This window comes from Mobula birostris, chromosome 6 (genome assembly GCF_030028105.1).
Source record: "Mobula birostris isolate sMobBir1 chromosome 6, sMobBir1.hap1, whole genome shotgun sequence".
NCBI lineage: Eukaryota > Metazoa > Chordata > Chondrichthyes > Myliobatiformes > Myliobatidae > Mobula > Mobula birostris.
Genome location: NC_092375.1, coordinates 11894264 through 11913107, shown reverse-complemented (window position 1 = coordinate 11913107; position 18844 = coordinate 11894264). Strand labels below are relative to the sequence as shown.

The following is an 18844-nucleotide window of genomic DNA, read 5'->3' as shown; positions in this document are numbered from 1 at the left end:
CTGTCTGCAGCAAAAAAGCAGGATCTCCTGGTGGTCACTCATTTCAATTTGACTTCCCGTTCTCATTCTGACATGTATGCCCACGGCCTCTACTGCCACGATGAGGCCATTCTCAGGCTGGATGAGCAACACCTCATATTCTGTCTGAGTATGGCACGAGCGTCGATTTCTCCAACTTCCGGTAATGTTTTTCCAGATCCTCCTCTCTTTTTCCACTCCCATTCTGCTTACTCTCTTTCCCTTTCTCTTCTTTTCACCCGCCCAACATCAGGCCTCTGCTTCTCCTCCTTCCAACCTTCCCTTCGCGATCCACTGTCCTATCAGTTTCCTCCTTCTTCAGCCCCTTTCCTTGACAACCTATCCCCTCCCAGCTTCTCACATCATCACCCCTCCCCCTCCCACCTACCTTCCTTCTCACCTATCAGCTGCCAGTTTGTACCCCTTCTCCCCTTGCCCCTCTCCACCTTCTTATTTTGGTTTCTGTCCCCTTCCCCTCCAGTCCTGATGAAGGGTCTCAGTCTGAAATGTTGACTGTTTATTCCCCTCTGTAGATGCTGCCTGACTTGCTGAGTTCCTCCAGCATTTTGTGCGTGTTGCTCTGGATTTCCAGTGTCTGCAGATTCCCTTGTGTTTAAGAAAACCCAATGTTATCCTTTGATCATCTTTATGAGCTGGTCACACTTACGAAAGGGCACTTCCAATGTAGGCATAGTACGAGCAGCAGTATGCAGGGGGTCCTCTGCAGCAGTAGGAAGATATGCAGTCTTCACATTGTGAACAACAATATGCTGGTAACAAAAAGAAACATTATTAAAACACACACTCAGTAGCCACTTTATCAGGCACTCCTGTATACCTGCTCATTAATGCAAATATCTAATTAGCAAATCATGTGGCAGCAACTCAAAGCATAAAAGCATGCAGACATGGTCAAGAGGTTCAGTTGTTGTTCAGATCAAACGTCAGAATGGGAAAAAAGTGTGACCTAATTGACTTTAACCATGGGATGATGGTTGGTGCCAGATGGGGTGGTTTGAGTATCTCAGAAACTGCTGATTTCCTGGGATTTTCACAAACAACAGTCACAAGAGTTTAAAGAGAACGGAGTGAAAAACAAAAAAAGTCCAGTGAGCCACAGTTCTGTGGGCAAAAAAAAAAATGCCTTTATAATGAGAGAAGTCAGAAGAGAATGGCCAGATTGGTTAAAGCTGACAGGAAGGGGACAGTAAATCAAATAATCATGTGCTACAACATTGGATGGGCTACAGCAGCAGAAGACCACAAACATACACGGACCCGGACTGCTGACACTATCATAGCATTACAATATGCTACCATGCCAGCTTTATGCTGCCTGACCTGCTGGGCTCCTCCAGCACTTTGTGTGTATTACCCTGGATTTCCAGAATCTGCAGAATGCCTTGTGTTTATTTCATCGACCAACTTGCTTCCCACTCCACTGCCCTTCAATATCACTCATGGCCTCTTAATTGCTTCTCCCTGTCAAGTCCCAGGATTCTATTTTCCTCTTTCACTTGAATCATCACTCAGCATCAGTCTATTTAAATATCACATTGCTTATAATATAACCTGGGTTCAATTCCCACTGCTGCCTGTGGGCAGCTTGTATGCTCTCCCATGATCGGGTGGGTTTCCTCTGGGTGCTCCTGTTTCCTCCCACATTTCAAAGACGTACCGGTTGGTAAGTTAATTGGCCATTGTAAATTGTCCTGTGATTAGGCTAGGATTAAATTGGGGGATTGCTTGGTGGTGCAGGTCAAACGGCCGATTCCACACTATATCTCAATAATAGGCATCCATTAGTCTCATGAGACCATGGATTTGTGCCTTGGAAGGTTTCCAGGGCGCAGGCCTGGGCAAGGTTGTATGGAAGACCGGCAGTTGCCCATGCTGCAAGTCTCCCCTCTCCATGCCACTGATGTTGTCCAAGGGAAGGGCACTAGGGCCGACACAGCTTGGCACTGGTGTTGTCGCAGAGCAATGTGTGGTTAAGTGCCTTGCTCAAGGACACAACACGTTGCCTCAGCCAAGGCTCGAACTAGCGACCTTCAGATCACTAGACAAACACCTTAACCACTTGGCCATGCAATAAGTAAATTCATATATAATAATTCATAATAAGTAAATAAATAAATCAATCATCACCCTCTGGTCTGAATCTTTCCAAACAGTTTTCCCAAGCAACACACACAAAATGCTGGAGGAAGTCAGCAAATCAGGCAGTGTCTATGGAGGGGAATAAACAGTCAACGTTTCAAGCAGAGACCCTTCATCAGAATTGGAAAGGAAGGGGGTGGGGAGAAGCCAGAAAAGGGAGGGTGGAGGGGGAGTGCCAACTGGTAGGTGAGGGGCGAGACCAGCTGAGGGGGAAAATAGGTGAGGGGTGGGGGAGGGAATAATGAAGGGAGAAGCTGAGAGGTGATGGGTGAGACCAGGTGAGGGGGAAGATAGGTGAGGGGTGGGGGAGGGAATGATGAAGGGAGAAGCTGGGAGGTGATGGGTGAGACCAGGTGAGGGGGAAGATAGGTGAGGGGTGGGGGGAGGGAATGATGAAGGAAGTAGCTGGGAGGTGATGGGTGAGACCAGGTGAGGGGGAAGATAGGTGAGGGGCAGGGGGAGGAAATGATGAAGGGGGAAGCTGGGAGGTGATGGGTGAGACCAGGTGAGGGGGAAGATAGGTGAGGGGCAGGGGGAGGGAATGATGAAGGGAGAAGCTGGGAGGTGATGGGTGAGACCAGGTGAGGGGGAAGATAGGCGAGGGGCGGGGGAGGGAATGATGAAGGGAGAAGCTGGGAGGTGATGGGTGGAAAAAGTAAAGTGCTGAAGAAGGAGGAATCTGAGAGGACAGGAGGCTGGACCCAGGGAGAAAGGGGTGGAGGAGGGCTGGTGAGGAGAAGAGGTAAGATGGGAAGCAGAATGGGAAGTGGTAAAAGAGACGAGGGAACGTAGTACTCCCCTTTTTACCCAGAATCATTTCAGGATAACACAATTAAATAAAATATGCAGTAGTGATTTTTAAAAAAGCGGTTTGCTTCGCACCCTGAAATACACTGAAGAGACAAGCGAGGAAGTAACTGATTCTGCAGCTTCTCAAGACGTCCATTCAGGGAGAACTGCAACTCTTTTCCTTCCAGGTCTAAAATAAAAGTTACTGAGCTGGTACAGCAAGTCGGACGTCCCAGCGCACACTTCCAGCAGATGTTCTCTTTACCAATCGTATCTGAGACTCACAAGTGGAAAGACATTCCACTGTCTAACCCCTAGGGCTGATCATCGCTTCCTCCGTAACCACTTTCTGCAGCCAACCGCGGCGACCGCCTTTAAAGTTGTTTTCCCCCCTTAATTTGCTTATTGACGAGTTCGGTTTGCCATAGACTGTGTTCCCCACGCCGGGTTCCTTTACGTCTTTGTTAACCCCGTCGTCTCCGTGTCCCGGGTTTACAAACGTGCAAATGTGCCGTCTTCTCAGGTTACAACATCGTGGGTGAGGGGGCGCAGGTTGGTGTTTGGCGCCGCTTATTCAAACCAACGCAATCGGAAAAGGAGAGAAAAATAAACTTAGAATGTTAAACTCAGCGGAAAACTATTTAAATACCCAGTCTTAAACTTTCCTGACATCTTGTGCGGAGGCTTTTCCTAAAGTACAGAACGAATTTCGAAAATGTGTGTCTGGGACAAAAAAAATGTACAAAATTAATATTGACTTTCTATCAATGTTCAAATCCAGCAGGTATATCAATAAACTTGGTAAATGAGTTTATTGTTGCCACATGTAGAGTGGAAAACGTCCACACAAATTACAACAGTGAGGTAGTGCAATGTAAAATATCTGTACCTAAATTACCATACTGCTTAATTTCATTCAAGAAATTTTATTTGTCTGAAATTGTTGATATAGGGCAGACCGTCCAGTACATCTGGCAAAATGCCTCATCGCCAGACCTCGCCAACAGGCACCAGGACCTCGGTGAGAGGGGCCCTCCCAGTCAGATCCCTCCTGTACGCCTTGGACGTCGTCTCCGCACCCCACTGCCCACGGGAGGACTGCAGAGAGGAGGAGTCTGTGACCCACCTCTTTGCACACTGTGGGTTTGCAGAGAGGGTGTGGAGGAGGATGGACGGGCTAGTGTCTCGCTTCATCCCCAGCAGCTGCGTAACAGAGGACTTTCTGATCTACGGGCTGTTGCCGGGGACGCACACGGAGACCAACATCCGGTGCTGCTGGCAGATCATCAACTCGGTGAAAGACGCTCTTTGGTCGGCCTGAAACTTGATGATTTACCAGCACATGGAGATGTCCGTGGCAGAATGCTGCCGACTGGCACATTCTCGGCTGCAGGAGTACGTGCTGAGGGACGCACTGAAACTCGGTGCAGCCACCGCAAGGGCCCAGTGGGGAAGGACCACGGTTTAGGGTTCTTCTCCCGCGGGAGTGGGAGGGGTCGGGTGGCGGGGAGTATTCCCCTCAATAATGGCGTGGGAAGGTGAACCAATGGAATGCCACATGGGTGGCCAAAAGTATGGATATGTACACACCATAATGGGAACGTATGTAAAGGATGGAAAGTTATTGAATGGTTTATTGTATATAATTTTATTTTTGAATAAAGTATATTTTGAAATTTAAAAAATGTAGATCATAGAACAGTAGCATACGTTAGTGCGACACTATTACAGCTTGGGGCACTGGGGAGTTTGGAGTTCAATTCCGGGGTTGCCTGTAAGGGATTTGTTCTTTCCATGAATACGAGTTTCCACTGGGTGTGCTGGTTTCCTCTCACAGTCCAGAGGCAAACCGGTTAGTAGGTTAATCAGTCATTGTAAATTGTCCTGTGATTAGGCTAAAATAGGTGTGTTGCTGGGTGGTGTGGCTTATTGGGTCAGAAGAGCCTGTTCCTCACTCTATCTCTAAATAAATATAAATAAAACTATGAAATCCATGCCTCAAGGATCAATGTTATTCACCGTATACAATTGCGTGCATTAGGAATTTGCTGTGGTTTGTTTGTCAGGGCGAGACATGAAACAAAAAACAACATTCAGCAACTTTAAAGAATAAAGAATTGTATGAAGATCAAGTCAGAAGTACATCCTTTAGTCTTGCGAGACCATGGATCTGCGCCTGGAAAGTCTTCACTCTCCAAGGCGCAGGTCTGGGCAAGGTTGTATGGAAGACCAGCAGTTGCCCATGCTGCAAGTCTCCCCTCTCCATGACACCAATGTTGTCCAAGGGAAGGGCATTAGGACCCATACAGCTTGGCACCAGTGTCGTCACAGAGCAATGTGTGGTTAAGTGCCTTGCTCAAGGACACAACACGCTGCCTCAGCTGGGGCTCGAACTCACGACCTTCAGATCGCTAGTCGAATGCCTTAACCATTTGGCCACGTGCCCACACGAAGTACAGATATGGAAGAAAGTTGCATAATTACACAGGTGCCAGCGTGTAATTACAATATAAACAGTATTATAAAAAGTGGTTAAAGTGCCGTGACTGAGGAAATAGACAGAGGGGTTGGGGCGGGGAGGGGCGTCACAGTAGGGTAATGGTTAGCACGACGCTATTACAGTTGGAGTTTAGAGTTCCATTCCAACGACGTCTAGCTGTAAGAAGCTTGAGAGTGCTTGCCGTAAGCAAGTGGGTTTCCTCCGAGTATCCTGGTTACCATCCACATTCCAAAAACGTATCGGTTGGTGGGTTAATTTATCATTGTAAATTGCTCAATGATTAGGCTAGCGGTGCTGGGCAGTGTGGCTCGTTGGGCTGGGAGGGCTTATTCTGTGCTGTACCTCTAAATGAGTAAATAAAACAAATAACTGGAGTGGTTGATCAGATTAACTTTTAAAATGGCATGAAGTTTTTTGTTTTCCGGAAGAGAGATTTTGGAAAAGGCACTTTGCTGGGTGGGTGAGTCTGTAATGACTTTCCTCCCCTCCTCTTTGTCCTGGGCACATACAAGTCCTCCAGTGATTTTTTATGCTGCCCTGATGGTTCAATATAGTGTTCGTATGTCGTGAGAGGACGCTGCAGTGAACCAACAGTAATGGCGGATGTACACATGGTCTATAGGTATATCTCTCCAATCCCCACCCATTCATGTGTTTGTCAACTGCTTTAGAATCCGTTCTTCCATTTCACTTGGCGGTGTGCTCCCCACTCTCTGTGTAAAAAAACCTGCCTGGTAAATCTCCATTAAACATAGAATACAATATGCTACAGCAGAGTACGGGCCCTTCGGCCCACAATGTTGTGCTGACATTTTACCTACGCCAATATCAATCTAACCCCTTCTTCCCACAAATTTTTCTTTCATCCACGTGCCTATCTAAGAATCTGTTAAATGCCCCTAATGTATCTGCCTCTACCACCACCCCTGGCAGCATGTTCTAGGTGTCAATCACTCTCTGTGTAAAGAATTTAGCTTTGACATTCCACGAATCACAATGAATTTATACCCGCTGGTATTAGCCATTTCCACCCAGGGAAAATGACTCTGGCTAACCATTCTAATAGCATTTTGTACACCTTTATGAAGTCACCTCTCCTCCTCCTTCACTCCAAAGGGGAACGTTCTGTCTCACTCAATCTATCTTGTTTAGACATAATCTCTAGTCCAGGCAGCACCCTGGTAAAACTCCTCTGCATGCTCTCTAAAGTTTCCTAATTTCACATTCCATGTTTATTTATTTAATTAATTTGTTCCACAATATTCCAGCCCTTTGGGCTGTGCTGCTCCAGCAACCCCTGACAAACCCAATTAACCTTAACCTAACCACAAACACGAAGAATTCTGCAGATGCTGGAAATTCAAGCGACACACATCAAAGTTGCTGGTGAACGCAGCAGGCCAGGCAGCGCCTATAGGAAGAGGTACAGTCGACGTTTCGGGCCGAGACCCTTCGTCAGGACTAACTGAAGGAAGAGCTAGTAAGAGATTTGAAAGTAGGAGGGGGAGGGGGAGATCCAAAATGATAGGAGAAGACAGGAGGGGGAGGGATGGAGCCAAGAGCTGGACAGGTGATTGGCAAAAGGGATATGAGAGGATCATGGGACAGGAGGCCCAGGGAGAAAGAAAAGGGGGAGGGGGGGAAACCCAGAGGATGGGCAAGGGGACAGAGGGAGAAAAAGGAGACAGAAAAATAAAGTATGTATATATATATAAATAAATAACAGATGGGGTACGAGGGGAAGGTGGGGCATTAGCGGAAGTTAGAGAAGTCAATGTTCATGCCATCAGGTTGGAGGCTACCCAGACGGAATATAAGGTGTTGTTCCTCCAACCTGAGTGTGGCTTCATCTTTACAGTAGAGGAGGCCGTGGATAGACATATCAGAATGGGAATGGGACGTGGAATTAAAATGTGTAGCCACTGGGAGATCCTGCTTTCTCTGGCGGACAGAGCGTAGGTATTCAGCGAAATGGTCTCCCAGTCTACGTCGGGTCTCGCCAATATATAGAAGGCCGCATCGGGAGCACTGGACGCAGTATATCACCCCAGCCGACTCACAGGTGAACCTTAACCTACTCATGGGACAACTTGCAATGATCAGCTTACCTAGCTGGTATATCTTTGGACTGTCAGTGGAAACCAGAGCACCCAGGGAAAACCCACACATTCCATGGGGAGGACATACAGAAACTCCTTACAGAACGGTGCCAGAATTGAACTCCAAACTACAGAACACTCTGAGCTGTAATAGTGTTGCACTAACTGCTACGCTACTGTGGCAAATCTTTCCCCCTCTCACCTTAAAGTTTCGTCCTCTAGTATTTGACATTTCCACCCTGGGAAGAAGACTGTCTCCTTACCCTATGTCCACCTCTCATATAATTTTATAAGCTTTCATCAGCCCACCAGGAAAAAGGTACAGGAGCCTCAGGAGCAACAGCAACAACACCAGCAGTAAGTAGGTACAGTTCAGCAGGGGGAAGGAGCTGCTGACAGGCTTCATGACACTGGGGTAGAGTCTGTCTGTGTGCCTGGAGGCTCTGAATCACCATCAATTCATGTAAACACAGATGCCTGTGTGGGCTCAGCATCTATTCACACTTGTGTTTGCAAAGGGATGCTTTTCTTTCAGTCTGCCTATTCTGAGATACAGCCTGGCGTCTTTCTTAAAGGACACCCAATGCTAATTTCTTAAATTGTGCTAATGAAGATGAGATATTTTAGATATTGGCATTAAAGATCAAAGTAAATTTATTGTCAAAAGTACAGATATGTCACCATAAACAATCCCGAGATTCATCATCTTGCAGGCATACACAATAAGTACAAAGAAGCAAATAATAAATGGACAAATAAATAAATAAATAGATTTATAGATCGATAGATAAATAAATAAGCAAGCAAGCAACAAATATTGAGAACATGAGATGAAGACTTCTTGAAAGTGAGTCCATAGGTTCTGGAAACAGTTCAGCGAAACAGTTATTACCCCTCAATCTTCAGACTCTTGAACCAAAGGGGATAACTTCACCCAGCTTCACTTACCCATCACTGAACTGTTCCCATAACCTATGGACTCACTTTCAAGGACTCTTCAACTCATGTTCTCGATATATATCACTTATTTATTATTATTATTATTTTTTTTTTAATTTTGTAGTTGCACAGTTTGTTGTCCACCCTGCTGGGTGTGATCTTTTATTGATTCTATTATGCTTAATGAATTTACTGAGTATGCCTACAAGAAAATGAATCTCAGGGTTGCATATGGTGACATATATGCAATTGGATGATAAATTTACTTTGAAATTTGAATTAATCTGGAACTTGAAAATGAAATTAAATGTGTCCCTTTTGTGCATTGGTTGTTTTTCAGTGTTTGCTTTTATATAGTTTTCTATTAATAATTATATTGTATTTCTTTATTTTTCCTCTAAATGCACCCATAAGAAAAGAAACCTCAAGGTTCTATATAGCTTTATATAGATGTACTTTGATAATAAATTTACTTTTTTGACATTGATATAAATAGGTGCTTGAATCATAAGCACTGCTTGTGCTATGAAACACACACTACCAAGCTGTTTTGTTCTAATTTCTGGAGATTGCTCTACACATATTGGCAGTGTCATACAGCACAGAAATGTGCCCATTGGCCCATGGAGACAGCCCCAGCCATCAGCTACCACGTAAATTCCAATTACACTAATCCTAGTTCTTCTTCTGAAATCCTAGTTCTTCTAGTTCATCACCTGAGCCCCAACAGCAGCTCACTAGAATCACAGAGTCACAAAACACTACAGCATAGGAACAGGCCCTTTAGCTTATCTCATCCATGCCAAGCTACTATCCTGCCTAGTTGCATCAACCTGCACTGTGCCCATAGCCCTCCATACCCCTCCCATCCATGTACCGATCCAGATTTCTCATAAACGTTGAGATCAAACCCGCACCCATCACCTGTGCTGGCAGCTCATTTCACACTCTCACAACCCTCCGAGTGAAAAAATTCCCCTTAAACATTTCATCTTTCATTTTTGACCCAGTGTCACCCAATCTCAGTGGAAAGAGCCTGCTTGCATTTACTCTATCTATACCCCTCATAATTTTGCATACACCTATTAAATCTCCCCTCAGTCTTCCACATCTTAGAGAATAAAGTCATAACCTATTCAACTTTTCTATATAACTCAGGTCCTCAAATCCCAGCAATGTCCTTTTAAGTTGTCTCTGTACAGAAAGTCCTCGGTCCTTGGCCAGTCTTTCAAGTTGTCCCTAGGTGTAGCCCATCTTCTCGGTGTATCCTTCCTCTCCCAGGAATGAGATCTCTGAAGCTTCTGATGGTATTTCTGTGGTTCTGAGTTTTTATGGGATGGGGGTGCTAGCCCCATGCCCAGCCTCTCCGTTCACAGCATGGCTCGGGACCGTGCATGGCAAAATTACTTTGAGGCCCTCTGTTGGTCAGAGTCACCCATGGATGCTATGTCCCAGCAGTGTACATGATACACAAGCCAGGGCAGTACGATATGGAGAGCAGGCTCCCCCTCTCCACGCAGCTGATGAATCCAAAGGAATGGCAGAGACCGATACAGTTTGGCACCAGCGTCATCCCAGGATTTGCCATTCTGTATTGAACTCAACATAAAACTGCCTTAGGGTCTCCAGCTCTGGATTTTTCTGCCGGGTTTACTTCCAAAGCTTCTCCTATGAGTGGGCATAGCTGCAAGGCAGCAGAGGTTTGAGGTCAGAGTTTCAGCTCTCCTAGATGAAATGCCAACCACAGTTGATGAGCCATATACCTGAAGTGACTGGTTTTAAGGCGCCAGTAACCTGCCTTTGTCACTTCTTATGTCAGTAGAAATGGTAGCTCAGCCACTTGTGAAGGCCAGGAGCTGGACTTGGTTGTCAGAGGCTATTTGAGATGCTCGCCATTAGGAGCATTTAAGAGGTTGTGGGAGCTTATCCCTGCTAGCCCCCACCCCCTACCCCCATGGGCTATGACAACCTCGACGAACTCGGAATTACTAATTCCACACTAGTCCCAGTTTAACGCTCCACATTACTATCACCTGTCTGTGACATTCCACAACTCATCTACAGTTGGGGGGGAGCGTTGTGCTGTTGAAAGTATCCTGACTGGTTACTCCATGGTCTGGTACAGCATTTCCAATGCACAGGAGCTCAAGAGGCTGCGGAGAGTAGTAGATGCAGTGCAGTCCATCAGAGACACAGCCCTCCCCATCATTGACAGCATCTACCGAGGCACTGCCTCAGGAACACAGAACATAGAAAGGTAGAGCACAACGTAATGCCGAAACAATGAAATTAATCATCAGATGGCAAAGTAAACTAATCCCTTCTGCCTACACAGCGTCCATACCTTTCCATTTCATATTCATGTGCTTACCTATAATCAAGGATCCCCACTATCCAGGCCGTTCCTTCTCAAAGCTGCTGTCAACCTGAAGTCCCACACCACCAGGTTCATGAACAGCTACCCTCCTGCACTTCCTTTGCAGCACATTCAGTTCTTGTTCTACCTCAGTGAGCGGTGTAATAATGTGTAACAGTATGCAAACACAAGCTTTTCACTGCTGCTCAGAACATGTGACAATGATAAACCAATACCAATTCCAATTGTAACCGCCAGCTTCAAATGTGTTCAGTTTAATATCAGAGAATGTGTACTGTATATAACCTGAAATTCTTACTCTTCATAGAGACAGTCGCGAAACAAGAACCCCCAAAGAGTGAATGTTGGTAACATCAGAAGCCCAAAGCCACCCCCACCTCCTCCAACGTACAAGCAGCTGGAGAAGCATTGACACTCCCCCTCTCGCTCCCCCTACCTGCACTAGCAGAAGCACCAAGTCCCAACACCCCCCCCCCCACCTTGCAAGCAATAGCAGAGCCCCCCGAAGAGACCTTGATCCAGAGCCCATCAAAACTACAATCCATAACCCAGCAGTTTGGTATCTCAGACAGGCTCTCTCTAAGCAGCGAGGGAGAGAGAAGTCACTCCTGCAACAACAAGTCCAGCAATTAGCTGTTCTGATGTTACATACTTCTACCTCGCTTCTCCGAGCTCCCTGACTTGAGGTCCAACAGGCTCTCATTCATCATTAAAAGAGAGGGGGGCTTGAGCACAGGGGCCTTCTTCTGAATGCAGCACACATCGCCTTCTGTCTCAATGTTTCAGTCCACCACAACGCTTCAGTCGGCGAAATTGGTGAGGAACCAGGTGGTCCACGGGGCTGCTCCCCGAAGGTACACGTCTTCTTGAACAATCCTAACCTTACCTGAGCCATGGAACACTGCAGATCACCTCTTGTACTACCATGGACTTGTCTCTGATTGGGTCTTTACTTTGCATTCGTTTGTTCTTTATGTGCCGTGTCATATGATGTGGGCGATTGTGCTCTTTCCATAGCTGTTCTTGGCAAATTTTTCTACAGAGATGGTTTGCATTGCCTTCTTCTGGGCAGTATCTTTACAAGACAGGTTACCCTAGCCATTATCAATACTCTTCAGAGATTGTCTGCCTGGCGTCAGTGGTCGCATAACCAGGACTTGTGATGTGGACCAGCTGCTCATATGACCATCTACAACCTGTTCCCATGGCTTCACATGACCCCGATCGGGGGGCTAAGCAGGTGCTACCCTATGCCCAAGGGTGACCTGGAGGATGACGGAGAAGAGGAGCACCTTACAACCTACCTTTGGTAGAGACGTCTCTCCATCCCACCACCCTGTATTTTGCATTGTCTTGTTTTTGCGCACAAAACTTGGGGCATCATGGTAGCACAGTGGTTAATATGACGCTATTACAGCTCGGGGGCATTTTGGAGCTTGGAGTTCAATTCTGGCGACATCCTGTTAGGAGTCTGTACATCCTCCTTGTGGAATGCGTGGGTTTTCTCCGGGTGCTCTGACTTCCTCCCACAGTCCGAAGACCGTACTGGGTAGGTTAACTGGCCATTGTAAATGATCCTGTGATTAGGTTAGGGTTAATAGGGGTTGTCAGGAGTTTCAGGGGTGGTGTGACTCCAAGGGCCAGACAGGACTACTCCTCGCTGTATCGCAAAATAAATAAAACAAACAAACAAACCAATAAATGGTCTTCTTTCTCTCTCTTAACACTCTCTTTTACAATTGACGGGTGTTCTCTGTATGCACAATCTAAGGCACGTAGAGTGAAAATAGCTAGGGTGGCTAGGACTTTTGCACAGTACTGTAATTGTCAACGTGGAGCAGAGAGTGAGTTTGTAAACCTGGTGGGAGTGAAGGATGTTGTGAAAGGCGAGGGTAGAGTGCCGCGGGAGGGGTGTGGGACAGGTGGCAGAGAAGGAGTGCCGGGGTGGGGGGATGACATGGGTATAGACACAACCAGTCCTGAGACACCAGGCAAGGTCATTTGATTCCAAACAATTGGTCTAATGATCATTACAGATCAATATCTCTCTGGGGCTTCCCATTCCCTCCCCTCTCCCTTCCCCTTTTCCCAACCATGATTCCCCTCTCCCTGCTCCCTTCCCACTCTCAGTCCACAATAGAGACTTATATCAGAATCAGGTTTATCGCCACTCACATATGTCATGAAATGTGCGTTTTTTTGCCACAGCATTACAGAGCAATACATAAAATAACTACAGTACTGTGCAAATGTCTGAGACATCTTATCTACATATAGCAACACACACAAAATGCTAGAGGAACTCGGCAGCCCAGGCACCATCTATATGTACATGCCGAAGACCTTTGCACAGTACTGTATGCGGCTGTGACGCTGCTCCAAGCAGGTTTTCCATTGCCCCTGTATCTCACCGTAATTGTGCATATGACAATAGACTTGACTTGACTAGAGGGGCAGTTTACAGAAGCCAAACACCCTACCAGCCTGCATGTTTTTTGGGATGTGGGATGAGTCTGGAGCACGTGGTCGCAGGGAGAACATGCAAACTCCACACAGACAGCAACGGAAGTCAGGACTGGACCCGCGTCACTGGAATTGTGAAGCAGCAGCTTAGGCCACTCTCGATTTGTATTTTTTATTCCAAACATTCCCGAGCACCAGGCTTGCTGAGGTTACATCACAGACTGGTATGGTGTGGAGGATTCAAAGGGGCTGCAGGGGGTTGTAGACTCAGGCAGATCTGTCATAGGCACAAGCCTCCCCGGTGTTGAGGACAGAGCGATGCCTCAGCAGGTGAAAGGTTTGTGAGGGAATGCGCCGACTGCATAGTCCAGCCAGCAGGAGTGCGTGCAGAGGGGTGTAGGATCAATGCAGGATCACAATCTGGGCTCCTATAGCTACCACACATGGAGGGGCAGGGCTGGGTGGAGTAGCCCCTCGAACAATGAAAGGGGCATCACCTCAGGAAGCAGCATGGTAACGGAATCCGGATTCAACTCTGCTGCTTCCCGTAGGAGTTTGTACTTTTTCCCCCGTGAATGTTCTGGGTACTCCAAATTCCAAAGACATACGTATGTAATGTTTTGTAACTCCAGAACATAAATCCAATTGAAATAAGAACACGGAGCTGGGAATAAAGTCTTAGTTTCATTTTAACTTTAAACGAGGTGTGGGTGGGGCACGCAGGCACAATAACGTATGCCATTCACGTACTTTATACATATAACCATAATGAATTATTTAAACAACAAAGAATGCTTAATCAAACAATGTATTTACAATATTATTCAAATATTACTGAACTATTAAATGCACAACACACTTCCCTGCTTAGCTATAAACTTCTACTCAATATAGAATGCACCTCAGCTGATCTACAGAACATTTACTATATACTGTATACAGTATACTATGTAATACAACAACTATATAGACACCCACAACATAATAAATTATAAATTGACTCTGAGTTTGCTAATTTTTTGAGAAATTAGGTCTCGTTTATCCTCTTTTATTTCCATTGCACTTATGACATCCTCCTCTTTCATTTCCTTTTTCTTCTCTCTAGTCTGTGCATCTTGATCTTTGGGAGATCCATTTAGTTCATTGGATATTCTCATTTTCATTTTAAAATCTTTTTTATTAATGTAGCCCCCCTGGCCAACGTCGGGGTCGCTCGGCTCGCTGTCGTCTAGGGAAACAGCCTCGGCCCCAGCAAACTGGGTAATTAGTTTGCGTGGATGCTGTGTGATGTACCTCACCCTGCCCAAATAACAAACAATACACCAGATACGATTAAATGATTTACAGTTTATAGATCTTACTGGAACTATATAATTAATAGAGAATAAAATATAAAAGGAAAATAAAAGGTGCCACACTTATCAAAGTTCAATCTCTTCGTGCACAAAAAAAAAGTTGGAGCTCGGGACCCTTCTTCTTCACCCTGTGACCCCTCGGACCACCACGACCGGCCGCCTGGGACCAACAATGGTGGTCGACCAGACGCTCCACACGAGTCCGTCTCTGTCTCCTCACCGAACGCCCTCCTCGGGGTCCAACCCCATTAGCGGACATCACAGCACCTCGTCCATTCTCTGTCTCTCTCTCCCGCCTTCTCCCCCAAAACCCTGCGCATACAGTATCTTCAAATACACCAAAACCGTAACAGCTATCCCAATTGGTTCATAACATTTTCTTATCAGTAACGTGATTCAACAAACTGCTAGCGGGAAGGACTTCCTCAGCGTTTAACATAACAAAGAAGCATTCCCAAGTATAAAATAACAAAGAAGCTATTTTAAATTTAACATACAAAATGAAAGACCCCGTACATTAATTATTATTGAAAATCAACAAAAAATACATTAAAGTAATCAAGTCAACATGTCAATATGTACAATAAGCATTAAATGATCAAATAACTGATTAACAAAGCTAAACAATATATCGATAATAATAAGAAAAAATAAAATGTTAAAACCATTTTTTTGGAAAAAAGAACAAAGGAAAAAAGAACCCCTACTAACTAAAACAACAAAAAGAACCCTACTAACAGAAAAAAAAACGAAAAAAAAGATTGGGCGCACAACCCTGGAGCAATACCCCATACAAGCTTCCATAAAAGAAAAACATCAATTCGCCAACTCAAATCCATTTAAACAAGAATCAGAAGGGAAGCATCTTAATTAACTCAAATCAGATGATAGTAGCGGGCAAAGAACCCCACCTTTTCTCAAAGTCAAATCGAGGATCAAAAGTTCGACTTCTGATTTTCTCCAAACTAAGACATAACATCACCTGAGAGAACCATTGTATCAAAGTGGGAGCAGAGGCATCTTTCCATTTCAATAAAATAGCCCTTCTGGCCAATAATGTGACAAATGCAATTACATGTTGGTCTGATATAGAAATACCATGAATATATTGAGGGATTATACCAAACAAAACTGTCAATTTATTAGGTTGTAAATTAATTTTTAAAGCGTTAGAAATTGTAGAGAAAATAGATTTCCAAAACTGTCTAAATTTATATCCTATGATTAAGCAGTCATTACAAATTTGCTATCAGTTTTGTAATATTTTTAATCTCAAAAAATTTAACCTTCTTAGTTTAATTTATCGAAATTATTTATTTAAACCTTCACTTACTGATCCTACCTTTTTTCTTTGGAGGAATAAAGTGGTCTATTCCTTCATGGATCTGTTCCAAGAAGGCGGATTGATGTCTTTTGAGAAATTGGTAACTAAATACTCTCTCTCGTACTCACATTTCTTGCAATATCTTCAGGTCAGACATTTCTTACAAGAATATTTAAGTAATTTTCCATATATACATGATTCTGACCTGTTAGACATTATTTTAAAAATGAATCTTTTAGTGAAAGGTTTTATTGGGAAAACTTATAATTTACTATTATAACAGTACAATTATCCTTTACTTAAGATTAAGCAAGATTGGGAAAGAGAGCTTAGCATGACCTTGAGAACAGAGGATTGGTTGCGAATTTTGAAGTTGGTTAACTCTTCGATTTGTGCCAGTCACTCTTTAATTCAATTTAAAATTGTACAGTGTTACTATTTGACAAAGGAGAGACTGTCTAAAATATTTCCTAATGTTGATAGTCAGTGTGATAGATGTAAAACTGAGACAGGTACATTGACACATATGTTTTGGTCGTGTTCTGTATTGAATATTCTCTTATTAATCCTTCTATTGCTCCCTTTACGATCTGACCTCTCCTTGATTTCCTCATCCATAATATCATCTGATGAATCCTCTGTTTTTTTTTTATCTCCATTGATTCCTTTCTTTTTGGCCTTCCATTCATCCAGCTGGGTTTTGATCTTTGCACCTACTTTTACAAGCAACTTTTTGTCTCCCACTTGAAATTTATGCAATAACCTTAATGCATGCAGAATAGATTCTGGTTCTTTATATTCACAAAAGCCGAATGCTGGCAATTTTCTTGAAGGTCCTTGAATTTTGTTCCAACTTAAAACTGTGCCATATTTCACAAATAATTGCCTGATTAACATATCAGAAGCTTTCTCAGATATGTTGCCTCAGTTCGGCTAGCTGCTTAATCTAGGGAAAGCACAATCCTCAGCCTGACCAAACTTAAGAAACCTTGCTTAGGTGGATGCTGCGCGAAGTGTTCCCTATTACAAATCAGTACCACGAAATAACAAACAGCACACAATATGCAATTAAACCATTGAGCTTTATAATTCTTAATTTGACGATATGGTTAGTAAAGAAACAAAAAAAGAAAAGGGCCTATTCTCATGAAGCAATCTAATGCACAACGTTGAAGCTCACTGATAAAACTGTTTGTCCACCATCGACCTCCTCCAAGTGTCGCTGACCTTCTGACCCTTGCTCCAATTCCACTCCGTCCAGCAGTCTACCAACCCTCTCCATTCGTGTCTTCACTCCTCATCTCTCCCCGGCAAAGGACCAACGAATTCCCTGCTCCCAGACCCACAAGAAAGAACAACATTCCTCTCGTTGGATAGCCTCCACATTCCAAAGCCCCGTTATCTCTAGTCATAACCCAAACATTGCTGCTGCAGAGAAACCATTACATTAGCAGTGAAACCTTACAGCACGTTTAACTTACAAGAACTGCTGTAGTCGAACAACTGCTTTCGTCACTTTCACAATTCCTCTGAGCAGCCTGATCCTTCCTTGGTCCAATATGTTTTCCAGCCAGAGGTACAGAGTTTGGCACCAATGCCTGTTTGCCCTCTGCTGGACAGCGGTTCTTGGTGTACAGCATGGAGACAGCTTGGTATCTTCCAGCACATTTCTTGATTTGCTTTTAGTTGACTTTATTGCAGGGTATGCGGCATGCAAATGGTGGATGGATCTCCAATCAAGTTGTAGTTTTCTCAGCCAACCATTTCTCCGCAATGTTGACCCTTCTGCTTTTACCACCTACAAGCCCAATGTGGCTTGCTGGTTGTTGCATTTCACTGGTAAAAATGTCATTCCCATAGGAGTTATCTTTTATCCATTTTAAGTTCTTAGTTGGATATCACTGCAGGCTTCAGTTTAATATCTTTGAAAATCTGTTCAATCTCATTTTGTAGAATGACTGAAACATCTGAACCAGTGCCCAATTCCACTTTAATTAATTTGCCATTCAATGCTGGTGTAAGCCATATTGATTATATATTGTTAGTTTTCTTATTGTAAATCACAAGGCCACGCAGTCCTGTACCACTCTCATCATGATCAGATTTTTCATTGTCACGTACCCCGTGACGGGTTAAAGAACCAGCAGAAATGGAAAACACTTTGGGAGTCCGGTATTTCTATTAACGAATGGTATTTGTTAGTAACTATGCAATACAGAAATATAAATGCAGATATATCAAATGGGTTAGCAATGATAATATATATATAAGTGTGGAAATAGAGAAACCAATCTTCTTCAAGTCTAGGGGTAAATAAATACAGTCTTCCGATGATGAGTAAAGTTCAGTTCAGTTCGTGGTATTGAGTTGAGTAGTGATGGAGAGAGAGAGGTGTTTAGTTCTTCAGGTGAGCTGATGCTGTTGATCTTCCCGTTGTCTTCCGAAACTGCCAAGTTAGCCAAACTTGACCAACTTGGAGTGATAGTCTACCAACCCAGGTGAGGGTTAGACATACTAGTAGACTCCACAAGGTCGCTCTTTCACGCACTAATAATCACAGATCGATACCTCGTAATCGATCCACAGCCCCACACCTGTGGGCACCTAAACAGGATAGTGGTAACTTCACCACACACTTGTGCGTCTGCATGCTCCGTGTCCTGTGAAACAAGCAATTACGCTGATTTAAATACTGTTGTGCTGAACACCAGCTGTCCATCAAGTAGCTCCTCCCTTCTCTCTCAGTAAGAACTTAGAAGCTGCCAGTGTCCTTGCAGAAGTGTAAACATGCTGCCGAGAAACCATAACACAATCTCCAAG

The 18844-nt window shown here is 44.4% G+C and overlaps 1 protein-coding gene across 1 annotated transcript in view; it reads right to left on the bottom strand.

The window, feature by feature from the left end:
• cyyr1 (cysteine/tyrosine-rich 1) overlaps positions 1–11589 on the bottom strand; it is a 60780-nt gene extending 49191 nt beyond the window's left edge. The window contains exons 1-2 of the mRNA XM_072262181.1: positions 11541–11589; positions 686–788 (exon numbers count right to left, since the gene is read on the bottom strand). Coding sequence (XP_072118282.1) covers positions 686–788; positions 11541–11589 — 152 coding nt within the window. The remainder of the gene's footprint in view (positions 1–685; positions 789–11540) is intronic.
• Between the last annotated feature and the right edge of the window lie 7255 nt (positions 11590–18844).